The sequence below is a fragment of the Perca flavescens genome, chromosome 9 (assembly GCF_004354835.1).
Source record: "Perca flavescens isolate YP-PL-M2 chromosome 9, PFLA_1.0, whole genome shotgun sequence".
In the NCBI taxonomy this organism is placed as follows: domain Eukaryota; kingdom Metazoa; phylum Chordata; class Actinopteri; order Perciformes; family Percidae; genus Perca; species Perca flavescens.
In genome coordinates this window covers 256,391-277,689 of record NC_041339.1, presented here as the reverse complement: position 1 = coordinate 277,689, position 21,299 = coordinate 256,391, and the positions used below count along the sequence as shown (strand labels likewise).

Genomic DNA, 21,299 nt, shown 5'->3' with positions numbered 1-21,299 from the left:
TGGTTCACCACTTCTCAGGAACACATTTTATTAATAATCCAAACCCTTTACTGGAATTGTACCTCATTCTATGACAAATACACTGATTGATTATTGATATACAAATAATAATAATAATAATAATACTCTGCAAATATTTAATAATTCAGAAGTACCATTCAATAACGCAGAAGGAATTCAGATCTCAAACACATGATACAAAGAATACATAAACAGCTGCTGAGGCCCTAAAAAACAAGCAGGAATACCTGAGGATCATGTGACACACTATTCTGGGGCACAATGCCATCCTGGGATAAACATGCCATTATATGATATAGGAACATGTCTCTGGGAACTCTTTGACCTCGAGTTTAGTCCCATCAGCACAAGAGGCCATTATGTTAAATCTATGGGGAAAAGCTCAGGCCACTGGGACGGATCAAGGAAGATGGTGCAGACTCCGCTGTAGAACCAAAGTCTCGGCAGTAAGCACTCCACCTCCCAGGTGTTGCTTGTTCGGTTGTAAACCTCCACTTCCACACCGTAGTCCCCCTCCATACCCTTCCAATGGCCTCCAGTGACATACAGCTTCCCGTCCAGCGTTACCAGGCCGCCATTCTCATGGAGCATGTGGAGAAGCTGGACCTGTAGAGAGGGACATGTCAACATATAGCTATAGCTATTAGCATTCATAAAAGGAATTGTATTACTATGACTGTATTGAGCAGTGATATAGCAAGCCCACCTTCTGCCACATGTTTGCATCTGGATCATAAGAGTAGACTTTCTTAGTATTGTCAGCAAGCAGATATATAGTTCCATCCACACAGACAGACCGAGGAGAGGACAAATACTTTGGGAGGAACGGGGAACAGATGCTGATCCAGCTATCTGTAAAAACAGAACATGTAAACACATAGAATTTGGAAGAATAAAAGTCAGACAAATATGCATATTGAATTTTAAATGTTTTAGTTCTGCAGACTTGTTAAAAGGATATAAAGAAAAAAAGAATGGTAATTTAAATAATAGCTTTATTATCAGTCAACACAATAGGTGGGATAACATTAAGATGATACTATTAAGTAAATCCTTTAACTGCTGCGTAAAAAACGGCTTTATCATCAAGAACTGATCAATAATGATTAACACTCAACTAAATAAGTAAAAGAGATGGGGAACCAGGGCGTCATTTAGAAACAAATGACGCCCTGAATTTAATATTGTAAATGCATTTCCAAAACAATTTTTTTTATTTATTGTTGTAATTAATGTGTCAAATCTCTTGCCAATATAGATTTAGGCATGAGGTTTGCTTGGCTCATCCTTACCTATAACAGGGTTGTAACACTGCATGGCCAAAGCATTGTACTTCATAGCACACGAGCCAATCACATAGAGCTTCCCGTGACACGCTGTGGCTGTGAAGTTCGTCACATATTTTAGGGCGGGGCACGTCAAGGCCCAGGTGTCGCTGTAAGGGTCATAATGCTCAACTTCAACGCGATTTGACGTTGTACCTAAAGGAGGGAAATGTAAGTAGAATTAAAAATGAAATGAATCATGCTCTTATAAATGGAAACAAATACAAATACTTACATTTAAAGATTTGAGTTTATGACAGCACAAACCCACATCTAAAATGCCCTGTTCCTAGAACCTGACCATATTTGAAACTATTCAACCAAAAAGAAGAAATGCAAGCAAATTCTTAAAAACTATCACCCCAGAGGTAAGCCATTAAGAGCAGATGAGCTACTCAAGTTTTCCATTGTGCTGCAGGTTTAAGGCATGCAGGACTGTATTCATTTTTCTTACCTCCAATGACGTAAATCTCCCCGTTGAGCGTTGCTGACGTGTGGTTAGTCCGAGGCCGGAGCATGGGTGCCACAGTAATCCACCTCCCCTCTCTTGTGATGTACTTCCAGGTCTCTGTGGTGGACCAGGTGTTGGTATTTGAACCTCGCGAGCCCCCTGTCAGGCAGACAAGAACACTTTGTCAAAAGGCTGACAATGTTTTACATTCCTTACAAGAGAAATGAGTTCTGTTAAAAAACTGTTTATCATTACTTCTTTGCCTTTTGCACCCAGAGATTCTGTGTTGTATGTACTTCACTCACCTGTGACATACACATCATTGTTCAAGGAGACCATGGCGTAACCCCACTTGTTAGGGTTGGGGAAATTAGGGAGCTCATGCCACTGTTCTGCAGAGAAAAGGAAAAGGGAGTTAATGTTTAAACATCATTCAGAGAGAGAAAGGAGATACATGTTTTTTACAAATACAGTATGCCAAATGAAAAATGTATACAGTACCAGGCAAATTGGGCAAAGACGCACAAATGTCCTCAAGGACCATTTAAATGACAGTACGCTGTAAGTCAAAGTTAGGTCCAGAAAGGAAAGAAACTGTTAAAAAATGTAACTATTCTGGCAGAGCTTTCAACATTGTGGCTCGAGTTGTCATGCCTCAACATAAAACCAGAAATCTTAAAATGAGATGCAACAATGTTTTTGTTAACATTTCATATTAAAATCATGGACATGAATGCCGTCTGAAGTTCCAGCCTTGCAGAATAAAACTCTCATTTGAGGAACTGAAAAGATGATCCAATTTGGTCACATCCAGACCACATTCCCGCAGAGTTTCTTTTCTGTCAACACTACATTTAACGACCTATAACTCATCTAGCTAAACTGTTGTGAAATGGATTCTGAACTTAAACAAACTTGAAATTTTGATGTGTGCAAAACCTGTTGTCGTACTTGTAACTGTGTTGTAAAAGGCACAGTTCCTATGCAGCAGTCTTTGCACTCTTGGGTCTCTGTCCTCTTCATCGGAGTCATCTTCATCATCTGAGTCATCCAGTGAACGACCTCCCATTACCACCAGCACCTCTTGCAGGTTTGGTTGTGGACTCTGAGGGTCCAGTCTGTCTATATTTTCTGGTGCCAAATCCATTTTCTAGAAAAAAGTAAAAGTCATGATTGTTTTTGGAAATCTACTCAGATTGTACAAACAAAGATAAGAGAGAGTATGAACTCACTAACCTCTCTGTGAATTTTTTCAACAGCCTCTCTGCAGCTGGGAGAGGCCTGCACCAGACTGTCCTTCAGCAGGGTGTCAGCCAGGTAGTCCAGGCTGAGCAGAGGGAGACGGGACAAGGTGAGGAGTTCAGGGAGGTGGCAGAGCCGAGACTCCTGGTGCCTGACCCATTTCAGTATGGCCTCCACACGGGTGCACTCTGTCCGGATTTGTAGTCCTTCGTCGGACAGGCAGGCAACCAACCTGTCTTTTTCCAACAGTAGAAACTCCTCACCTAGTTGCACAGCCTCAAAGTTCTCCAAGAGGAAGGCCCACGCTTTGGCCATCACCTCAGGGCAGCCATGGATCGCCCCAAACTCCAGGATTCCCAGACAGTTGGTTGCATCAATCTGGTGCTGAAGGTATCGGCTGCACACGGCTCTCACTGTCTGGAACTGCAGCTGGCTGGAGGTGCAGATCAGCCCCTCCACATTGCTCTGGTTGATGGTCAGTTTGCCTGTGTAGGCAAAGTCCAGCAAGCAGCTGAGTATATCAGGATCGACATTGTGAAGCTCCACACGTGCAGCTATGCTCTCCACAAAGTCCCCTGAGAACATGCTGTGGAAGTACGTGCTGCAGAGGGCCAACACGCCACGGTGACAGGGGAAGTCCCGACCGCCAGTGCTCAGTGTTACATCGACCAGTTTGGGGTGAGAGCAGAGGGAGCGCAATCCCTCTAGGATGCTCTGAGGATGGGAGGACAGGCAGAAGTCCAGGTCATCCACATTGCGCACCATGGTCAACTTCAGTTTAAAATGGAAGCCAAATTGTCTTTCAGCAGGGATGCTCAAAAACTGAGTTCAAAGCTGAACTGTAAGTGTAGGAAAAAATACATTAATATGTAGAAGAAATCATTCTAAAAGCGTGTCTGAACAATGTTTATTTTCCACAAAAGATCAGCAATAACTTTACCATGAAGTCCAAAATCTTACTCCAAAACGATTTAAAAATGATCAGATATTTCTTTCATTTAACAATATATAATAAAATACAGTGTGTTTTTGTACAATGGTACAAATAAAAAGGCCTAAAAGAGTTTTAAGTTTAATAGAAAACCTTTTTTTCCTCAAAGGTGGCGTCTGTATATCTAATCCATTACACTTTTGTCAAATTCTATCTATATAAATTCTATCCTCTGTCTTGTACTGTGTGCATTGAACAAAAATCCAGTTTTTATCCACAGCCTTGGCTCTGTAAATGGGAAACAAACAAAGTGGCTTGGACTGAGCTACACAACACTATTCCATTGGCGCTCATGCACAGGACAGGGCAGAGGGAAAGCCATGGCATACTGAAGGAGCACTGATGAGAGGGGTACATTTGTTTTGGTGTTGAGTTAAAAAATTAACAATCTTTGTCCAGAATTGTAGACTCCACCTTTAAGCGTGGCATCACTGTGTTGTTACAAGTCCTACAAAGTACTTTTGGCTCATGATTAGTATGATATACAGTTATAGTATGACTCTCCTCTGAAGGTCACAATAGATTACATTTCCTAAATACTGTTAAATAAGTAACCAACAACAAACTCACCACAGAAGCAGAGAATGGAAATAATGGCTCATCCTTCCAGTAAAAAAGCAGTTTGTAGCTGAGCGGCTGGTAAGATCAACATGGAGTCGGCACCATGGCCAAACGCTTTTGCCATGTCACTGGGACAGGCTGCCTGTCTTTCAGCTATTTTTAGAACTGACAGTGACACTGTGCTGAAGTCAGATTCCAAAAAACAAGCATGGACACACAGCTGCTGTTACAGGCACATACTATTCTCAACAGGCTTGGAAGATAGCAAAGGAGATACATGACGTAGCATCGACCTTTATTGTATGTTACAACAATTATTTAATAATACCACTATGCTGGACAAAGTGCTGTATGTTTATATAGGTGTTCAATTATGTGAGGTTTGATTAAAAGTGCCTTCAAATAGGTAAGAAATGAAAATATATAATGTCAGTGAAATATTGTCAGTGAGCACATACAATAAGGTAATAAATGATCGAGGTCTGCCCTACAAGTAATCAAATTACACAGGAATCTATGAAATAAACTGGGCCTCTTCCTGCCACATCAAAGATTCTAGGGTGTGTTTAGATGTTTACTCTCAGTACTACACACTAGTACTACACACTGGTACTCAAGGAACTCTGGCTGTTGTAATAGGGCTGGATTTGCTTTACATCTGTTACCAATTTGATACCTGAGTTCGAATAGCAGTACCAAAATACCTACTAAATATCTTATATTACGATATGGAAACATAAAATATATATTTTTTTTAATTTAACAACAAAGTCCAAACTTCTGAAATGCTTTAGAGTTGAATGGTTTAACACACTGAAAAACATTATAAAATTTACAAAATTATAATTCAAATCACACAATATCTGAAGGCTGAGAATCTGGCTAAGCATTCAGTGCTATTTTTCGGTACTTGATAAACCATTACAGCACTTCAATTCAATTCACAATTCAAACACTAACAGTATTTAGGTTTGATATCCAGCCCTAATGTAATCTAAACAATACAAAAACATTTAAAAAATGACACAAGCAACTACTCAAAATCAAATATCTCCGCCTCCTTCTCTTTCCAAAAAGCAAAACTGCGGTCGATGTATTTACAAATTTCTTCATTGCTAAAACTGGAAATGTCAGTTCCAGTCTGGAGCCCCCCCTCGTCAGGCGTGGGCGTTTGCACAATGACCTTAGGGACCTGTCTAACCTCTGGGAGGATGTGTTTCACCACTTTTACAGTGCTTTCAGACGGACTCACAGTGTTTCCAAAGAACTTCACTTTAATGTCCTCAAAGCCGTCCTTCCACTCGCGGTTCCCGGCCTCGATGTCCTGTACGACAGCCTTATGGAAGTCCCTGACCAGCTCCCAGGGAAAGCTCCCCACGTGGTCAAACACCTCAAAGCACAGCAGGTGTCTCATTTTGCGTTCGTCCACAGGCAACTCCAACTCCAGCATGTGAAAGTAGCCCAGCATGAAGAGATCCAGGGTCAGGTTGTCGTACTCCACCGGCATGCCGTCCAGACGAGGTAGGAACTGCTCTGGGGAGTAGAGGGCCTGCTGCCTGTGGAGCCTGTGGATAACACTGAATGGTTATTCAAGATGTATTAACACTAGTCCGACACTAGTCTATATGCACAAGGTTCAACTTCCGGGACTGCTCCGGTGCCGACCGGAAATTCCGCCGGATGTCCCTCTTTTCGGCCGGATGTCCGTCTCCTTCCTCTTTCTTTGTGTTGGCGCTCTAACCTCCGGTGGATTTATGAGGACTATGGTTAACTGCTCCTCAGATCTCTGCAGGGTAAATCCAGAGATCCTGTTGCATGACTAAAACTACTTTTGAACGTCCACATGTTCCACTAAAACCAGTTCCTTCCTGAGACTGTTTAGCAGAGGCACCGTGGCTCCGTCCGGAGCTTAGCACCGCCCAAGATGATTGTGATTGGTTTAAAGAAATGCCAATAAACCAGAGCATGTTTCTCTTTCATCCTGGAATGCTGTATGGAATTGTCAGACCTTCTTCCGTAACGTTGTGGAGGAAGGTCTGACAATGCGAGACATGGCTGACACTAAAGATTATAAACTTAACCATCAAATATTTGGCATTTGTTTTGCTGAATGACATCAATGATTAATTGATATTTTAAATTGTGAATTCATTTTCTGTCAGGCTACTAATGGATTGATCAACTAATAATTTCAGACAGCATTCCAAACCAGATCTTTATGCTGTTCACTGGATACTTTTTAAGTTGGATCGTGGACATTTAAAGTTATCACCACTGGGTTAGCTTATTCAGCTATAGATAGTGACTTAACAGACATTTATTTATATTAAAATAGTTGAGATTATTACTTTAAGCAATTTTTTAATTTTAACTGAAACTGAAATAGTCCTTAATCCTTTTTGTTGACCACTTGGGGCAAAGTAACTCAAGCTAAAAAGCTGATTTATAAGCTCTTGAAGTTGATATGGCAAACATGTTAGAAATGGTGGAATGTAACTAAGTACAATTACTCAACTACTGTACTTCAGTCCAAATGTTGAGGTACTTGTACTTTACTTGAGTCTTTTCCTTTCATGCCACTTTCTACTTCTACTCCGCTACATTTCAGAGAGAAATATTGGACTTTTTACTCCACTACATTTATCTGTTACAGCTTTAGTTACTAGTTACTTTACATATTAAGATTTCTGCACACACACGTAGATTATAAAATCTGATGTTTTAAACTAAACTAACCAACAATATAATGGCCTACAAGTCCAGCTGAGATGATTAGACCATTAAACACTTAGTTGACTGACAGAACTGGTGCGTGCAGCTACTCGAGTGATGTGTTTTACGTCACCGCTGAAGTAGGACAACAGCAGTGTTCAGCTTGGGAGACGAAGAGGACATAAAAATGACAAAATAACTACCTCTTCTAAAGAGTCCATCGTGTTTTTTTTACTCCTTCGTATCCTCCTTGATTTGACGGGTTAAACGCTACCAGCAACTGTGTGGAGGCGAGGTGGGGGTGGTGCATGATCACCGAAGGCATGCGTCATGTGAATGTGCCGACAGTTTTGTTGTCATTATTTAGAATTCCCCATGGGGGAGACAGAAACTACACACTATAGCTTTAATTAACAATATTTTAAAATGTATGGATTTTATATGCAAGGAAGACCTGTTCAATACCAGCTCAGTCGTAGTAGTAGTAGTTTTGGTCTCAACCAGTATCATGTACCAAAAGGTTAAAGGTTATCACAGACAATGGTAGGTTATAAGAAGTCATGCAGCCCTACCTGCGTATCTGTCTGGACGGGACACTGGAGATCATGCTCCTCCAGTTCCCCAGCATCTTGTTGACGGCACTTCTCTGCTTGAAGAAGTGTCCCAGAGAACTGTTCATCATCTTCGACTGGGCGCTCTCCACGCTGCCCCTGCGACCTGACCCAGATTTGTCACTCATCCCCTGGTTTCCACCACTCATCTTCCTCTCTGCTGCATCCTTGCTCTTCAGTGTCACAGTGTAGGCCGATTTCTTCCAGTGGCCTAAGAACAGCACGACTATACGCTCCTTTCTAAGGCTGGTGGACTCTACAACACCTGTAACATTTTCATCGTGGTCAATGCCGGAGTCACGGTTCTGGTTTGTCTCTGGGGCCGGACTCAAGACATTAGGCTGTTTGTCTGACTCTGAGGCCTCAAACTGTGGGGAAGAACTTAACACTACCGCCCCCGCCACCTCATCTGATAAAGGTAAGTTCTGTGTCTCAAAATTAGACTTCAAAGTCCTCACAGACACCCCAAACTGATGGATTTCATCCTCTATGCTCTCCCTGCGTACCCTGGTGGAGTTCTGTCTGTCTGGTGTCTGAGAGAACACGGTGATCAGGTCGGTGTTGGGCATCTTGCAGTAGGGCTGGTCTGTCAGGTTGGTCATGAGCAGAGACATGCTCTTTACGATGCCTGAGATGCGGCCGCACCACACAGGTAGGGGAACGTGACTAGAGAAGTTTCTGAACTGTGTGTTCACGGTGATGTTCACTATGGGGGCTGGCAGGATGTGCCTGAGCTCCTCGGCTAGGCGAGCGAGCTCCAGCTCGTAGCCCTCACAGTTCCTCTGCATGGAGACGTTGGCAATCTGCTGCTCCAAATAGATGAGGTCATCCTCAGTCAGCAGCTCACCAGAGGGCCCCAGGATAGCATTGTGGGCTTGGGAGTACCTCCAGCTGACTTTGGCATATCGGTTCCCATTTTCCTATAAGAGAAGAGGCAAACAGCAGGCAGATAAACATGAAGGATGTCATATTCAAAGTTTTTTTTTTAACATTTCAAATGGCTTTGGCGTGAGAGGGAAAAAGTAATGATACAGTAAAACTGCCGATCCAAACCTCAAAAATATGACTTGACTAGCAATGTGTTATGTGTTCAGTGATTAGTTATATGCAATTAAAATTAAATGATGATAGAATTTCCAAGTGTTTTAAATTTTTTGTCAGTAATGCAGATTTAGAATAGTATCACCAAATCAGACCACAATTTACGTTTTGCTCATAGTGGTCTGGTCATTTGTTTAGAATGAGATTTTAAGTAGGCTGGTCAACATACAGTCTAACTGACTTTTCTAGGGCTGCAAACTATCAATTATCAAAATAGTTATCGATTAATTGACAAACCTTTTTGGCTGATTTTTTTTCTACCATCGTAACATGATTATGTAAACCCTCTCCACATTTCTCTTGATTAATCAAACATGTACAGTGAGCAGTATCTGCTGGACTCAAACGATTCACATTGAATGTTTTCTAGACTACAATGATGTAGCTAAAACTGTGATTATGACATTCCCCGAACCTGTGCTCCGTAACATTGAGATGAATGTATAAATGTAAGTGCATTAATACTTTAACCCTGTTCAATCAATGGAGATATATTACCTTCCTCCTCTGATCCTCCTCATCCATCAGCCTGGCCTGCAGCTGTCTCACCATGACTTGCCTCTTCCACTCAGCAATGGGGCAGCCTCTCTCATCATGAGTGGGCACCAGGTAGTCGATGTCCGACAGGTTGGCCTCCTCAGTGGGCAGGACCACCATCTTGTTCTGCACAGACACGGCATTTTAGCTAAAGAAAGGAAGGATGTACAAACTGGGAAGGCTTACTGCACTTACTGCTTGTCCAGGGAAAACTGCTGATAATCCTGATTGTTTAAAGGATTTAATGGAAGTCATGTTGCCAAGAAGTTTTCTTTCACCCAGGAGGTTTGCATCAGGAAACATCGTCTTATCAGCAGAGAGAGTTATCTCACTCCCAGCGGCCTTGGGCTGATTGAAACCTTTAATAACTGAAATACAAATCAGAAGTGTCTGTCTTACTCACTTTAATGTAACCATTACATAGTGATACTAACAATAATACACAGTTTTAGTAAATAGAATGATTAAGTTAAGATTGAATAAGATAAACAGAACTGGTTTTCTCACCAGATGTCGCAATTTGAATCTTCTCTATTCTGTGGACAGCGGTTGTTTTCTCCGGCTGGGCAGGTGTGGATGAAGCACAAGGTAAAGGAGGTGCAGGAGGGGGCTGAGGGTACCTCGCCTGCGGGGAATCCTCACTCTCAGGTTGCTAGTTTGGACAAAAAAAAGAGACATGGCCCGGTTGCTTTGGGTTGTATAGGTGAATTGTGAAGAATGGAAAACGTGGTGAAAAAGTGAACTCAGCATTTACCTTTAAACTATCCATGGTTGGCTTACTGTCGTAAGTGTCCGTGCATGTGTCGCTCAGGCAGCCGTAGTAGTCCTCCCTGCTGCACTGCAACAACACAGCCGGCTTGATCTTCACTTCTTCCACTGGAGCAATTACTTCGATGGGATTATCTGCGAAGGCTGTCTGCAAACATCACCGTTACAAAGACCCAATATTATGAAATGTGACAAAAACTCTGTTTTGTGATCCATACACCTCCACATCACAAACGCCTTTGCTTCTGTTGTCTGCCTTTATCAAACAGCAGGTAACAAACGGTCCATGCTGATTGAGTCAAATGTTGTGTCCCTCTGCATGTTGTCACACAGTGAATGAGCCAACACACAACAGAAACAGATGTATAGATATTGTTTTTGGACAACTGAACTTTTTACTTTCTGAACACCTTACATCCTTACACAAAAAGCTATTAGTCTGGACTTTTAGTTCTACCGTTCACAAAATATATATTTATAATATTTGTATTGTTTTACAGGAAATAAATGACCTGAGGGAGGTTATTTCCTTTTTTATTTGTTGTCAATGTCACAATATTAACAGGTACATGTAAAGGAATAAAATATGTATTTAGTTCTGTCCAAAGGTAGGAACATACAGTATAAGGCAGAAATAGAGCATTTACAGATTGTGGGAGATAGAAGTGTAGATTTAGGCAGTGTAGTCAATCACACTATTATTCCTATATTATATAGATTTATTTGGATTGATTTCTACAGGTCAGTATGACATGTAGGTGTAAAGGGAGTGAAGTATACTGTATTAGGCTAAGCATGGAAGTAAGAGTTATTAGCTTTGTTTTGTTTTTTTATCTACTGTACATTATGTCGGTGAAACCATTTTTTTTAAACTTCGGTAAGGAATTGTAAGAAATAGGTTAAATGAAATTAATTAAACATTCTAGTATGAAACAAACACATCAAAACATTTTAAAGCCTGAAGACATGCACTATGAAAGACAAAAGAACTAAACAAGCGCATGGAATAGTAAGCAACCTTGAATAATTGGCAGCCTTTCACACCACTCTAGGGAGGATGTATGGAAACATTTAGATCCCCTTTAATGAACCTGCATTGTTCTAATGCACTCCATGCAGAATGCATATCAAATTCAGCTCTCCAAGGACATTATTAGTAACCAAAACATCAAAGGCAGCCCTAATATGCTGCTGCATGCTGTTGTGCTTTGTGTCCGTGAGGTGGTCCTTGCCATTTCCTCTCACACAGCACTTTGATGTCCAACAGCACGAAATATGCTGTGACACTGTTCGGGCGGAGGAATTAACTTCCCCGAAGTTGTGCAATCCATAAATAGATAAACTATGGGGCTGGGAAAAGGGGAGGGGGAGCCTGATTCCTTTGTGACCCTTCTCGTAACAGTTCAGTGTCCTAAAAGCTATGATGAACCGGTCCGTGTGTATGTTTAATTAGACCCAGTGGCCAGAGAGCATTTGGTTTTCATCAGCACCACATCACAATTGCCACGCAGATATACTGTAGTTAGCCTAGCCCTGTTTTGGCCTGGATTTACTCTCCCTCTATCAAAGACCACAAAGAGCCCCGATCCCTGCAGATTAGGAGCCAAGAGTTAAAAAACAGCTACTCAGTGCTGCCTCATTGTCGGACATGGCGCACCAGTAATCTGTGGTCTCTGTGGGTCGAGCCACGAGAGCGTTTAAGCATTTCAGAACACCATGTGTATTTAAAAACATGTCTTGTAATTCTGGAGTCAATCATTAAAACAACCTGCTTCCACATGAAATATTCACCTTCTTGGTGATAAATTGCAATGTGGAATGTATACAGCGGGTGAACATTATACACAGAACACTATAGTGTAAATACATGTCCACTCACATGTTAAAATACTCTCAGGTTTCCCGCAAGGAGGTAAATGCTTGAGAGGCTAACTACTGACGTGCACAATGTTTTTGCCAACTTTTACAGCTTTTTTGCACCTGCTGTAGCTTAGCTAAAGAAGACAAATGACAATATTGATCTACTTCATAATGGAATATTGTTAACAGCTACTGGATCAGAAAACTATATCTAGAAACAGTGCAGGATTCAAAAAAGAAAGAAAAATCATGTCTAATTTGAAAAACAAATCAACAATGACAACATACAGTACCATAGTAAGGTCATGTGCCTGGAATATTAGTCATGCCTAACCGTAAGAGGCCACAACTGATCAGAAAATAGGTTAAACATTGCCAAAACATCTGTTAGCTAGGGCTTAACAACTTACAAAACTTTCCTTTCATTATACATAACTAATTATTCAGCATGTCATGTCACTTATGAACAAATGCTCAAAGAAAAATAATGTAATGTAATAAAGCATGAAGAGGAATAAAAACAAGCAAAAGCAGCACAGACAGTACAAACTCTAGTGGAAATGATCTATAAACCAAGCTAAAACCTACTAACCTTGATCTGTGCACTCTGGTACGACTGAACGGAGAAACTCCGGAGGCAACGACTCGTGCACCCAGGTATCTGGAGCGGTCGCTCCGTGACGAGGATGTGACACTATCTTAAGATCACCAACCACTTGTTTGACACCATCATCAGCATCTCTGCCAGTAGCCAAGGGTCGCCAGGCAATAAACAATAAACTCTGATCGGAGAATGTGGTTAATAATTAAGGGATAGGATAGGGTGGCCGGTAGTGTCACTGGACAAACCAATGGCCATGTTGTTGCACGAAGGGAAGTATCAGCGGAAGACTTGTCAAAGCAGCTGTTAAAGAGACATTTTATCCATGCGCGTTCAGACATTTTTTTCCACTTGGGACAATTGAACAGAGGAGTTAATTCATCAAGCTTTTTTGTGAGGGTGGGGGTACAAATCTACTTGAGATGGTTTGTAAACTGTGACAGTAGAAACACAATGTGACAGCAAAAGCTTAAATAGATTGATTGTTAGTTTGATTGTTAATGTGAAAAAGCTGACAACAACAAACAGAAGATTTTAGGACTATGATAAAACCGATGCAATTTAAAAACAACAAAAAGATGGCCATGTAGGGTCTTTAAAAGTCAAATAATAGTGAAAGATGACCATACTGAAACCCAACTACACCTATTAATATAGGTAGTTTTGTCCGACCAACATTTAATGTTTAATGTTGTAGAAGACAGCATAAAGAAAATCAGCAAATATTCACACCTGAGAAGCTATGAACAGTGATTTTTTTGGCATTTAAGCTTTAGAAAAATGTAAAACGATTATTAAAATAGTTGCAAATTAATTTTCTGTCAACCCACTACTCGATTAATGGATTAATTATTGCAGCTCTACAATTATATCTAGATTTTAACACCTTGGCATTCAAAGACTTTTCAAAATAGAAAATGTGTGTAGAGAGTATTACAAGGTATATGGGGATAGGATCTAGATTTTATAGTTCTGTAAAATATCTCCCCATCTGTGATACACATGCAGCTGGGATGCAGCCAGATTATTTGAGACAAATTAACTCATCAGATTATTTGAGACAAATCAACTCATCAGATTATTTTATCTCTGACAAAATAAAGAACACAATGAGTCTATCAGATGCTCTCTGGTGATAATGTTGATAAAATAATTTCTAAATATTAAAAATAAAAGCCATTAAAGCATGTGTTTTGTTTCTCATTGCAAAAAAAACAAAGTGGAAATGTCGACAAAAACAAAAACACAGTGATGAATTAGACGGCAAAGTGTTTCCTCTGTCTAAAAATACCATTCTCAAACAACAGTATGTTGGGTCTGATGGCTGTGAATGGAGAACAAAAGCCTCAAATGTGTATGAAGTAAACCTCACGCCACACACTGTTTATTTGATTGCAGCTGTTCCTGAGATGCGAGAAGAGGAAGAGCGGTTGACAGCGCTGAACAAGTCTGACCTCGCTGTGAGCGATCCAAACATGCAAAGAGGCCAAATACACAGCTCACCCTGCTCAATGTCCCAATCCATTTAGCTTGCTGCTCGGAAATGAGATTATCTGACTGACACTTTAGAACCAATGAAACCTGTGATCTCCGCAGCACTTTACAAACTTAAAACACCACCACAAATGTAATTAACGCACGTCTACTTGTACAGCTCATCTCCGGTAGGTTTCAAAGCATTTCATTACGTTTGTTTTCCAAATATTATGAGGATTTAAATCATAAAAAGGCTATTTGAGGTTCTCTATCAGATGACCTCTTTGTTCACATCAAGCCTCCATCTGTGTGTCCAATTAATACGCTGCCAAGAAACCAAATACAACATTCTGTCATTACCGACATTACACAGTATCCAAAGGTGACAATCATAGCACTTCCAAATCCCTGGAAAAAAACACGACACACAATCAAACGTTTGTTTGAAGCCAATGACATCCTGCTCTCCGAGTCCACAGAGGGATAGAGTTGCCGGTTCCAGGCATCAGAATGGTGAAAACGCTGAAACTTAAGCTTGTGGATCTCATAACGGGCTCAGCCCACGGGCCCTCCACCTGAGCCGCTGGAGAGGGGTAACTGATAGGCCCTTAGCTGGCTGCGGCTCCGGCTGCGTTCGACGTTGCAGCGGCCCCTGCACTAACTAGCTCCCCATTGTTGATGGGAGAGGAGAGCTCAGCAGCCACGCCTCGCTGGCTCCCTATCATCATCCTCTTTATGTATGAGTGCTGCTCTTCTCTGCTGACTTATTCATGGCTTCTTTTGGCCGACAGCCTTCGTTACTCCGTGTACATCGCTGTGTAGTGCGCGCTATAGGCGGCAAGTGGAGTGTGATGGGCAGAAACAAGGAGAGGCTGCAGGTGGACAGCTGTGAGGCTTTAAGGTTCAACAGGTCGGCCGACAGAGTGGTCTCCATAGGCTTTTTTAATTAACGGTATAATCTGTTTCCTATTTAAAATCAACTCCACAAGCTCAGATTTCTGTATCAACTGTAATCCTCTAAACCTAATTATTATGTAGCTATTTAAAAGAAAAACAAATAAATCAAGATATAAACAGGCTGGACACAGCACACTGACTGTTTGAGTTAAATGCAGGCCAGTTTTTTTACTGCATTGACCCCTGACTTGAACAGGCAACACCAGCATAAACAATGTGCTAACACTAAAATATTCATCAATCACATTAAGGAGTGTTGTGCTCCCTGCACAAAACAAAAGTGTCCTCGCTGGCAAACGGAGAACATAAGAATCTCCTCCAGCAGTCACGGCACCATCACTTGTAATGCCCTATTAAACACAAAGACAATCATCCTCCACTTTCTTAGTCCTCTTAAACTGAGAGCATAGCAATCAGGCGGAGTGGAAGACAACAGCGCTGGAGAAGGACAGGCCTGACCTGCATGAAAAACATGTCGCAAATTAAGAAAATGATTCACCGAGGTTCCAAGATCTTCCAGATGTCTGCTGTTGACCGCACATCCCAAACTAGCTTTGATTTTCATGCCAAAGTAAACAGCTGGACAGTGCTGACACAAAAAGAGGACACAAAGCAGGAAAATGTGTTAAATAAAATATTCTGTAGGTGAGAGTGAGAAAGCTTACATTTTTCTGCAAAGCACAGAGATATCTGGCACATTCATGGTGTCCATTGTACTCTGCTAAGTCGGCTGCTGTGAAGCCATCAACATCACGATCTGAAGGGTTGGCTTGATTGGCCAACAGGATTTTACAGCACTGAAAGAAAAAATTGACCAAGACATAGCAATATGTATAAAACATTGCTTTATGAAAAACAGTTTAGTTTATTGAGAAAATATAAGACAAAAACTATAACAACAACAAAAAAACTAAAGAAAACAGTTGCGTCCAACCTCCAGCTCTCCATTCTCTGCAGCATCATGAAGTGGTGTCCCTCCCCAGTAATCCTTGATGACCTTTGACCCCATGAGAAGCAGCCTCTCCAAGATACAACAATGCCCTCTGCTGGCAGCAAAGTGCAGAGCAGTCGCTCCATCTCTGTCCTGGCAGGACAAGCTGACGCCAGTAGTGGTCACCTATTCGGGGTTAATGAAAAAACATCAACGTGGTGAAAAAAACATAAACTATATCTAGGAAACACGTTGTTGTGCTTCTCTACTGACCAGCCACAGCACCACAGCTTGGTGGCCCATGTGAGCAGCAGCATGCAGGCAGGTCATGCCATCGTGGGCCCTCAGGTGGACATCAGCACCGCACTCGTTCACAAGGTACTGGACTACATGCAGGTGGCCCCCCTGGCAGGCCAGATAGAGCAGGGTAGCGCCGGTGACAGTCTGCTGGTCCACACATCCGTAGTCCAACAGGGAGTTACTATCAGCCATGAAATGCTTTAAAACATGTTGTCAGTAGTGGGACCAATATCATAAATTCTGCCTGATACAAAGCACCAATTTAATATGTAGATGATTTATGATGTTACAAAAACACGTGGACCGATATATGTTTTGGGTTATTTTAGCCATAACAGGCTTCTATTTAGTTGAGTGTGTTGAGTGTGACATTCAGAATTCTACAAAGAAGCCTTCAAGGATACACAAAACAGAGATAAAATGGTTTTCAAAATGTTTCAAATAGCAAAGTATGTAAGTATGAGGACAAGTACATACAGTACAAGTGTTTTTAGACCTCTACATCAGCAACAAGCTTAACAGTTCTCACCAAAACTCATCACCAAACACATGCTGGTAAAGCAATGAAATATACTATATCTTAATTGTTCTTTGGTTTTTACTGGCATTGGTATTGCGTGAAATGTTGAACAAAATGACTGAATACTGAATATCAGCAAAAAGCCCAGTATTGTAAAATCATAATAAGCGACACGAATAAAGGCACCTGATGAGTGTAACATGTGGAAAAACTTTAAAATGCAGTGCTATGTATTGTTATTAGTAGTATTTGTAGACAACATTAACAGACACAGAGCACATTAGGAACCTGTCTGTGGATCGGAGTCTCTGGTAGGGTTGCACGATATTGACAAAATGTGATATTGCGATATCGATATTAATTTCAATATTTTTAAACATATGTAAAATTACAAAACTTACAGGAAAATGCATCAAAATAGATTCATAACAAATACAACACAAGGTTTATTTCAACTGACTGTCATATTGGATTGGTCCAACATGAATACATAAATAAGGACCATGTCTATAGAAGAGGACATGTTCTACTGGTTGGACAGTGTAAAATATATAAATAAAGAGAACAGGACATGTTCTACTGGTTGGACAGTATAAAAATATATAAATAAAGAGAACAGGACACAACTTTTCTTTCTCTTCTCTGATTGGTTCCGTTTTGTTGTCTATTTCTTCACTCACACTGTCACTCTGTTGAAATATGCCCACACGTGGTACGCTCCATAGGGTTTGTCACGTAGTGGACCGGTGCACTGACGTGCACTAACATGTGCACGTGGCACCGTCACTGGCCAATGAAACAGGATAATTACAGCATTTCAAGCTCTAAATCAAACACAGCTAAGCCACACTGCCAACGGATAAGACGCAGCGCTCCGCAAAATATACAAAATACTGCATACTTATCGCTACATTTTCAAATTAATATTGTGCAACGTGATATTGCGATAACAATATTGAGTCGATATATCATGCGCCCCTAGTCTTTGGGAATAAAAACATCACATGATCCATCTTTGCATCTTTGTCAAGTATGAATACCATACAATGATTCTTCTGTTGATCAATGCACTGATTCTCGAGTGCTTGCTTTGTTTTGAACTGACTTTATTGGTATTTTAGCCACAACATAAAACCCGACAAACAATAAGCATCTCCAACTACTGATTTATGTGTTTTATGATACTCCATCGCATAGGTGAATATGCAGTAGGTAGTAATGATAGCCAGTGGTGGTACATTTACTCAAGTACTGTACATAAGTATAAATGTTGAGGTACTTGTACTTTACTTTTCATGCCACTTTCTACTTCTACTCCGCTACATTTCAGAGAGAAATATTGGACTTTTTACTCCACTACATTCATCCGTTACAGCTTCAGTTACTAGTTACTTTACACATTAAGATCTTTGCACACAAAACATGTTTTATAATAATTTAAACTAGCCAACAATATAAAGGCCAACAAGTCCAGTTGAGATGATTAGACCATTAAACACTTACAGAGCTCCGTGTGAGCTTTCATGACTGTCAGTATAGCCAGCATCTACCGTTAGCTTCTCTGCTGTGCTGTGGAGTAATGTCTGGCTATGTGAGACTAGCATCTACCGTTAGCTTCTCTGCTGTGCTGTGGAGTAATGTCTGGCTATGTGAGTCTAGCGTCTAGCAACATTGTTGTTGATGCTGCAGTCTCAACCTGGCAACCAACATGAACTTTGAGTCTGGGGGGGAAGAGACGACTCTCTCCAGTATTTTGAATTTGTACTGCACTAACTATTTTAAACACTAGCTGTCAGTATTACATATTGCACCTTTAACTAAAGAGTAATAAATAAGTAGTTGGCTGAATGTAATGTTGGATAAACAGCTGATGTAGCTTAGCTAAAAGTAATATATAAAGCGTTGAAATAAGTTGCTAAAAGTAATAGATAAAATAAATTTAAATAGTTAGCTACAAGTACTCGATAAATATGTTTTTTATTTAAATCTAGCTAAGCTGGAGAAATAGTTGGAATAGATAAAGCTGGATAAGAGAACTGGATAAATGGATGAATTAGATGAAGCTATATCTATGGATGAATTATTCCACTCCTGGTGTGTTATATAGTACCAATGCAAACTACATCAGATAAAACATTTTGGGAACCACTCTAAGCTTTATGATTTTTTTCTTATCATTCTAGCTGACCTTGTAGTAACCTGAGCAAATGGTAGGTTCCAGTTGCTAGGCTGATCGAGTAAATGGCCAGTCGCTGGTCTCTAATAGTGGGACAGTAGGCTTCTTTTCTTCAATTTTAAGTTACATTTGTTGAACTTCCCAGAGTTCTTGTTTAGCCTTTGTTCAAATAATAGTTTGTTAATAATATAGTTTTAACAGTCTCTGACAAACACCCACATTTACTGGGGCGGGACACTACTGTATTCAGGTGTGACCTCCGCCATATTTCAAAGAACAATCAGTGATTGCTGTGAACTCACCCAGGTGCCTGTTGAAGAAGTAATTTTAAACAGGTGAGGTCCCCGTTGGCTGCAGCATAGTGAGCAGGTACAGCTCCACAGTTTGTCTCCACCTCGGCCACTCCTCCAACAGATAGCAGCCACTTAATGACCTCCACACACCCAAACCGGGCTGCCAGGTGGAGGACAGTGGCACCAGCAGCATCCCTATCCTGGAAACATGATGAAGATGAAGCTTGATTTAGACTAATTCAACTCCTCTACTGTGAAGGGTTATTGGAATAAACACTTGATTATCAAGTTACGTCAAAGGAGTTTCATTACTGATATGTACAAAAGACAGTGCAAGATAGGTTTTTTTTATGATTATTTTTTGGGCTTTTCCGCCTTTTCATTTTTGGAAACCCTGGACCTCTGCGTCGAGGCATAAACCTCTAAATATATGGCCACCCCGGCCACTGATAGTGCAAGATACAAAACAGGTATATTTATTTACCAAAGGATATACCGTAGGGATTCTTGTGAGTACCAACAATTAAGATATTTGGGGGTCTCAATTAATAATCAATAAAAAACCATAAGATGAAACATTTTACACATTTTCTTTAAGGATTCTGTAAATTCAGTGGAAATGGGCATGTATAATTTTGAGAAACAGAGATGTATGTAGACTTGACTCGATACTAATAGCTAAGTTCAGAGAGAGCTCCCCTCAAGCATCTGGACGTAATTACATTTGCTATATAATACTAATGGATACCCAGTAAGTCAATACCATATGATGTAATCAGCTGGTGTACAGTACCTTTACAGCTGCAGTGATGTAACTATACTCTGGGATCAGTTAGATGACCATCTAAAGCCATCGCCTGAATTTAGACTCACACACCATGGAGTCAGTAGAAATTACCAGGAAAACTGGACATGTGGCATTTCTCCAAGGCATTTGAGCTCTCAGGGTAGGTTTTTCTTCTTCACAGTGGATTCATTTACCTCAATGTTGCAGCCTCCCACGTCTACCAGCCATTGCAGCTCCCGGATGTGGCCTGTAGCTGCTGCATCATGTGCTGGTGTGGCCCTGTTCAAGGCCCGGGCATCAGCTGCCAGCCCCAACTCGCTCACCAGAAACTGCAGGCACTCCAGGCGTCCACACCTTGCCGCGTGGTGCACTGGGCCTGCACCTTGACCATCAGTGATGGCAGATGAGATGTAACCAGAAGATGCCAGCTCCCTCAAGTTTGCAAGATCCCCTGCTCGAGCAGCCTGGATGGCCCGATGAAGCACCATCCCGGGCTGCTATGAGTAGGTTATGGCACACAGAACAAGCTCCCTGGAGCTCTTTGGCTCCCACCAGGGTACCATCTCTTTCTCGTTCATGCTCAACTCTCATTCAATAACAAAAACTCATGCACTCATTGCCTCTTCCCGAGCCAGGAAAATGACACCTGAGCGGCGGCCAGCTGGCCTGCATGGCTATTGGGGAGAGAGGAGGGGGTCAGAGCCAGTGAGATAGAAAGGTAATGAAAGACGGGTGGAGGCGCAGAACTTGTGGCCTCCTGCTCTCCTTTGTGTGGCAGTGACCATATGCTGGCACACGCACCAACGCTTCACTGGAGATGGGGGAACTGATGCAGCACGGAAACTTAAGTAATGGGAGAAGTCCGAGCCAAGGCACGGTGGATTACAGTGAGTGTTGTTTGTTTTTTTACAACTATTTTAAAAATTCATCTCAGTGGGGATGACTAACAGATTATCAATTTGCAAGATTATAATCTAGAAATATTTTATAGCTAATTAGTGAAAAAATATTAAAAGTGTATCTTAATATTTTATTTCAATAATGCTCACACGTTGCCCCGACTCCAATTAGCTGATTA

The 21,299-nt window shown here is 41.2% G+C and overlaps 2 protein-coding genes across 3 annotated transcripts; both read right to left on the bottom strand.

Moving 5' to 3' along the window:
* Positions 1–123: 123 nt before the first annotated feature.
* Positions 124–9,687, bottom strand: klhl30 (kelch-like family member 30). 2 transcript variants are annotated; one of them, XM_028587965.1, is made up of 8 exons: positions 4,601–5,619; positions 3,034–3,878; positions 2,749–2,947; positions 2,103–2,189; positions 1,801–1,956; positions 1,314–1,502; positions 728–873; positions 124–627 (listed from the first exon to the last, which is right to left on the bottom strand). In XM_028587965.1, exons 2-8 carry the CDS (start codon positions 3,802–3,804, stop codon positions 379–381), a joined length of 1,797 nt encoding a protein of 598 aa, XP_028443766.1. In that variant the 5' UTR covers positions 3,805–3,878; positions 4,601–5,619; the 3' UTR covers positions 124–378. The 2 variants fall into 2 exon arrangements, 1 of the variants encoding a protein (XP_028443766.1); XR_003693396.1 differs by lacking the exons at positions 124–627; positions 728–873; positions 1,314–1,502; ... (1 more) ...; positions 2,103–2,189; positions 2,749–2,947 and adding exons at positions 7,876–8,834; positions 9,514–9,687 and having other exon boundaries at positions 3,669–3,753; positions 4,601–6,156.
* Positions 9,686–21,274, bottom strand: espnla (espin like a). The gene is made up of 8 exons (XM_028587966.1): positions 20,416–21,274; positions 19,444–19,634; positions 16,419–16,626; positions 16,149–16,331; positions 15,880–16,011; positions 10,307–10,468; positions 10,060–10,204; positions 9,686–9,920 (listed from the first exon to the last, which is right to left on the bottom strand). Exons 1-8 carry the CDS (start codon positions 20,707–20,709, stop codon positions 9,697–9,699), a joined length of 1,539 nt encoding a protein of 512 aa, XP_028443767.1. The 5' UTR covers positions 20,710–21,274; the 3' UTR covers positions 9,686–9,696.
* Positions 21,275–21,299: the final 25 nt, after the last annotated feature.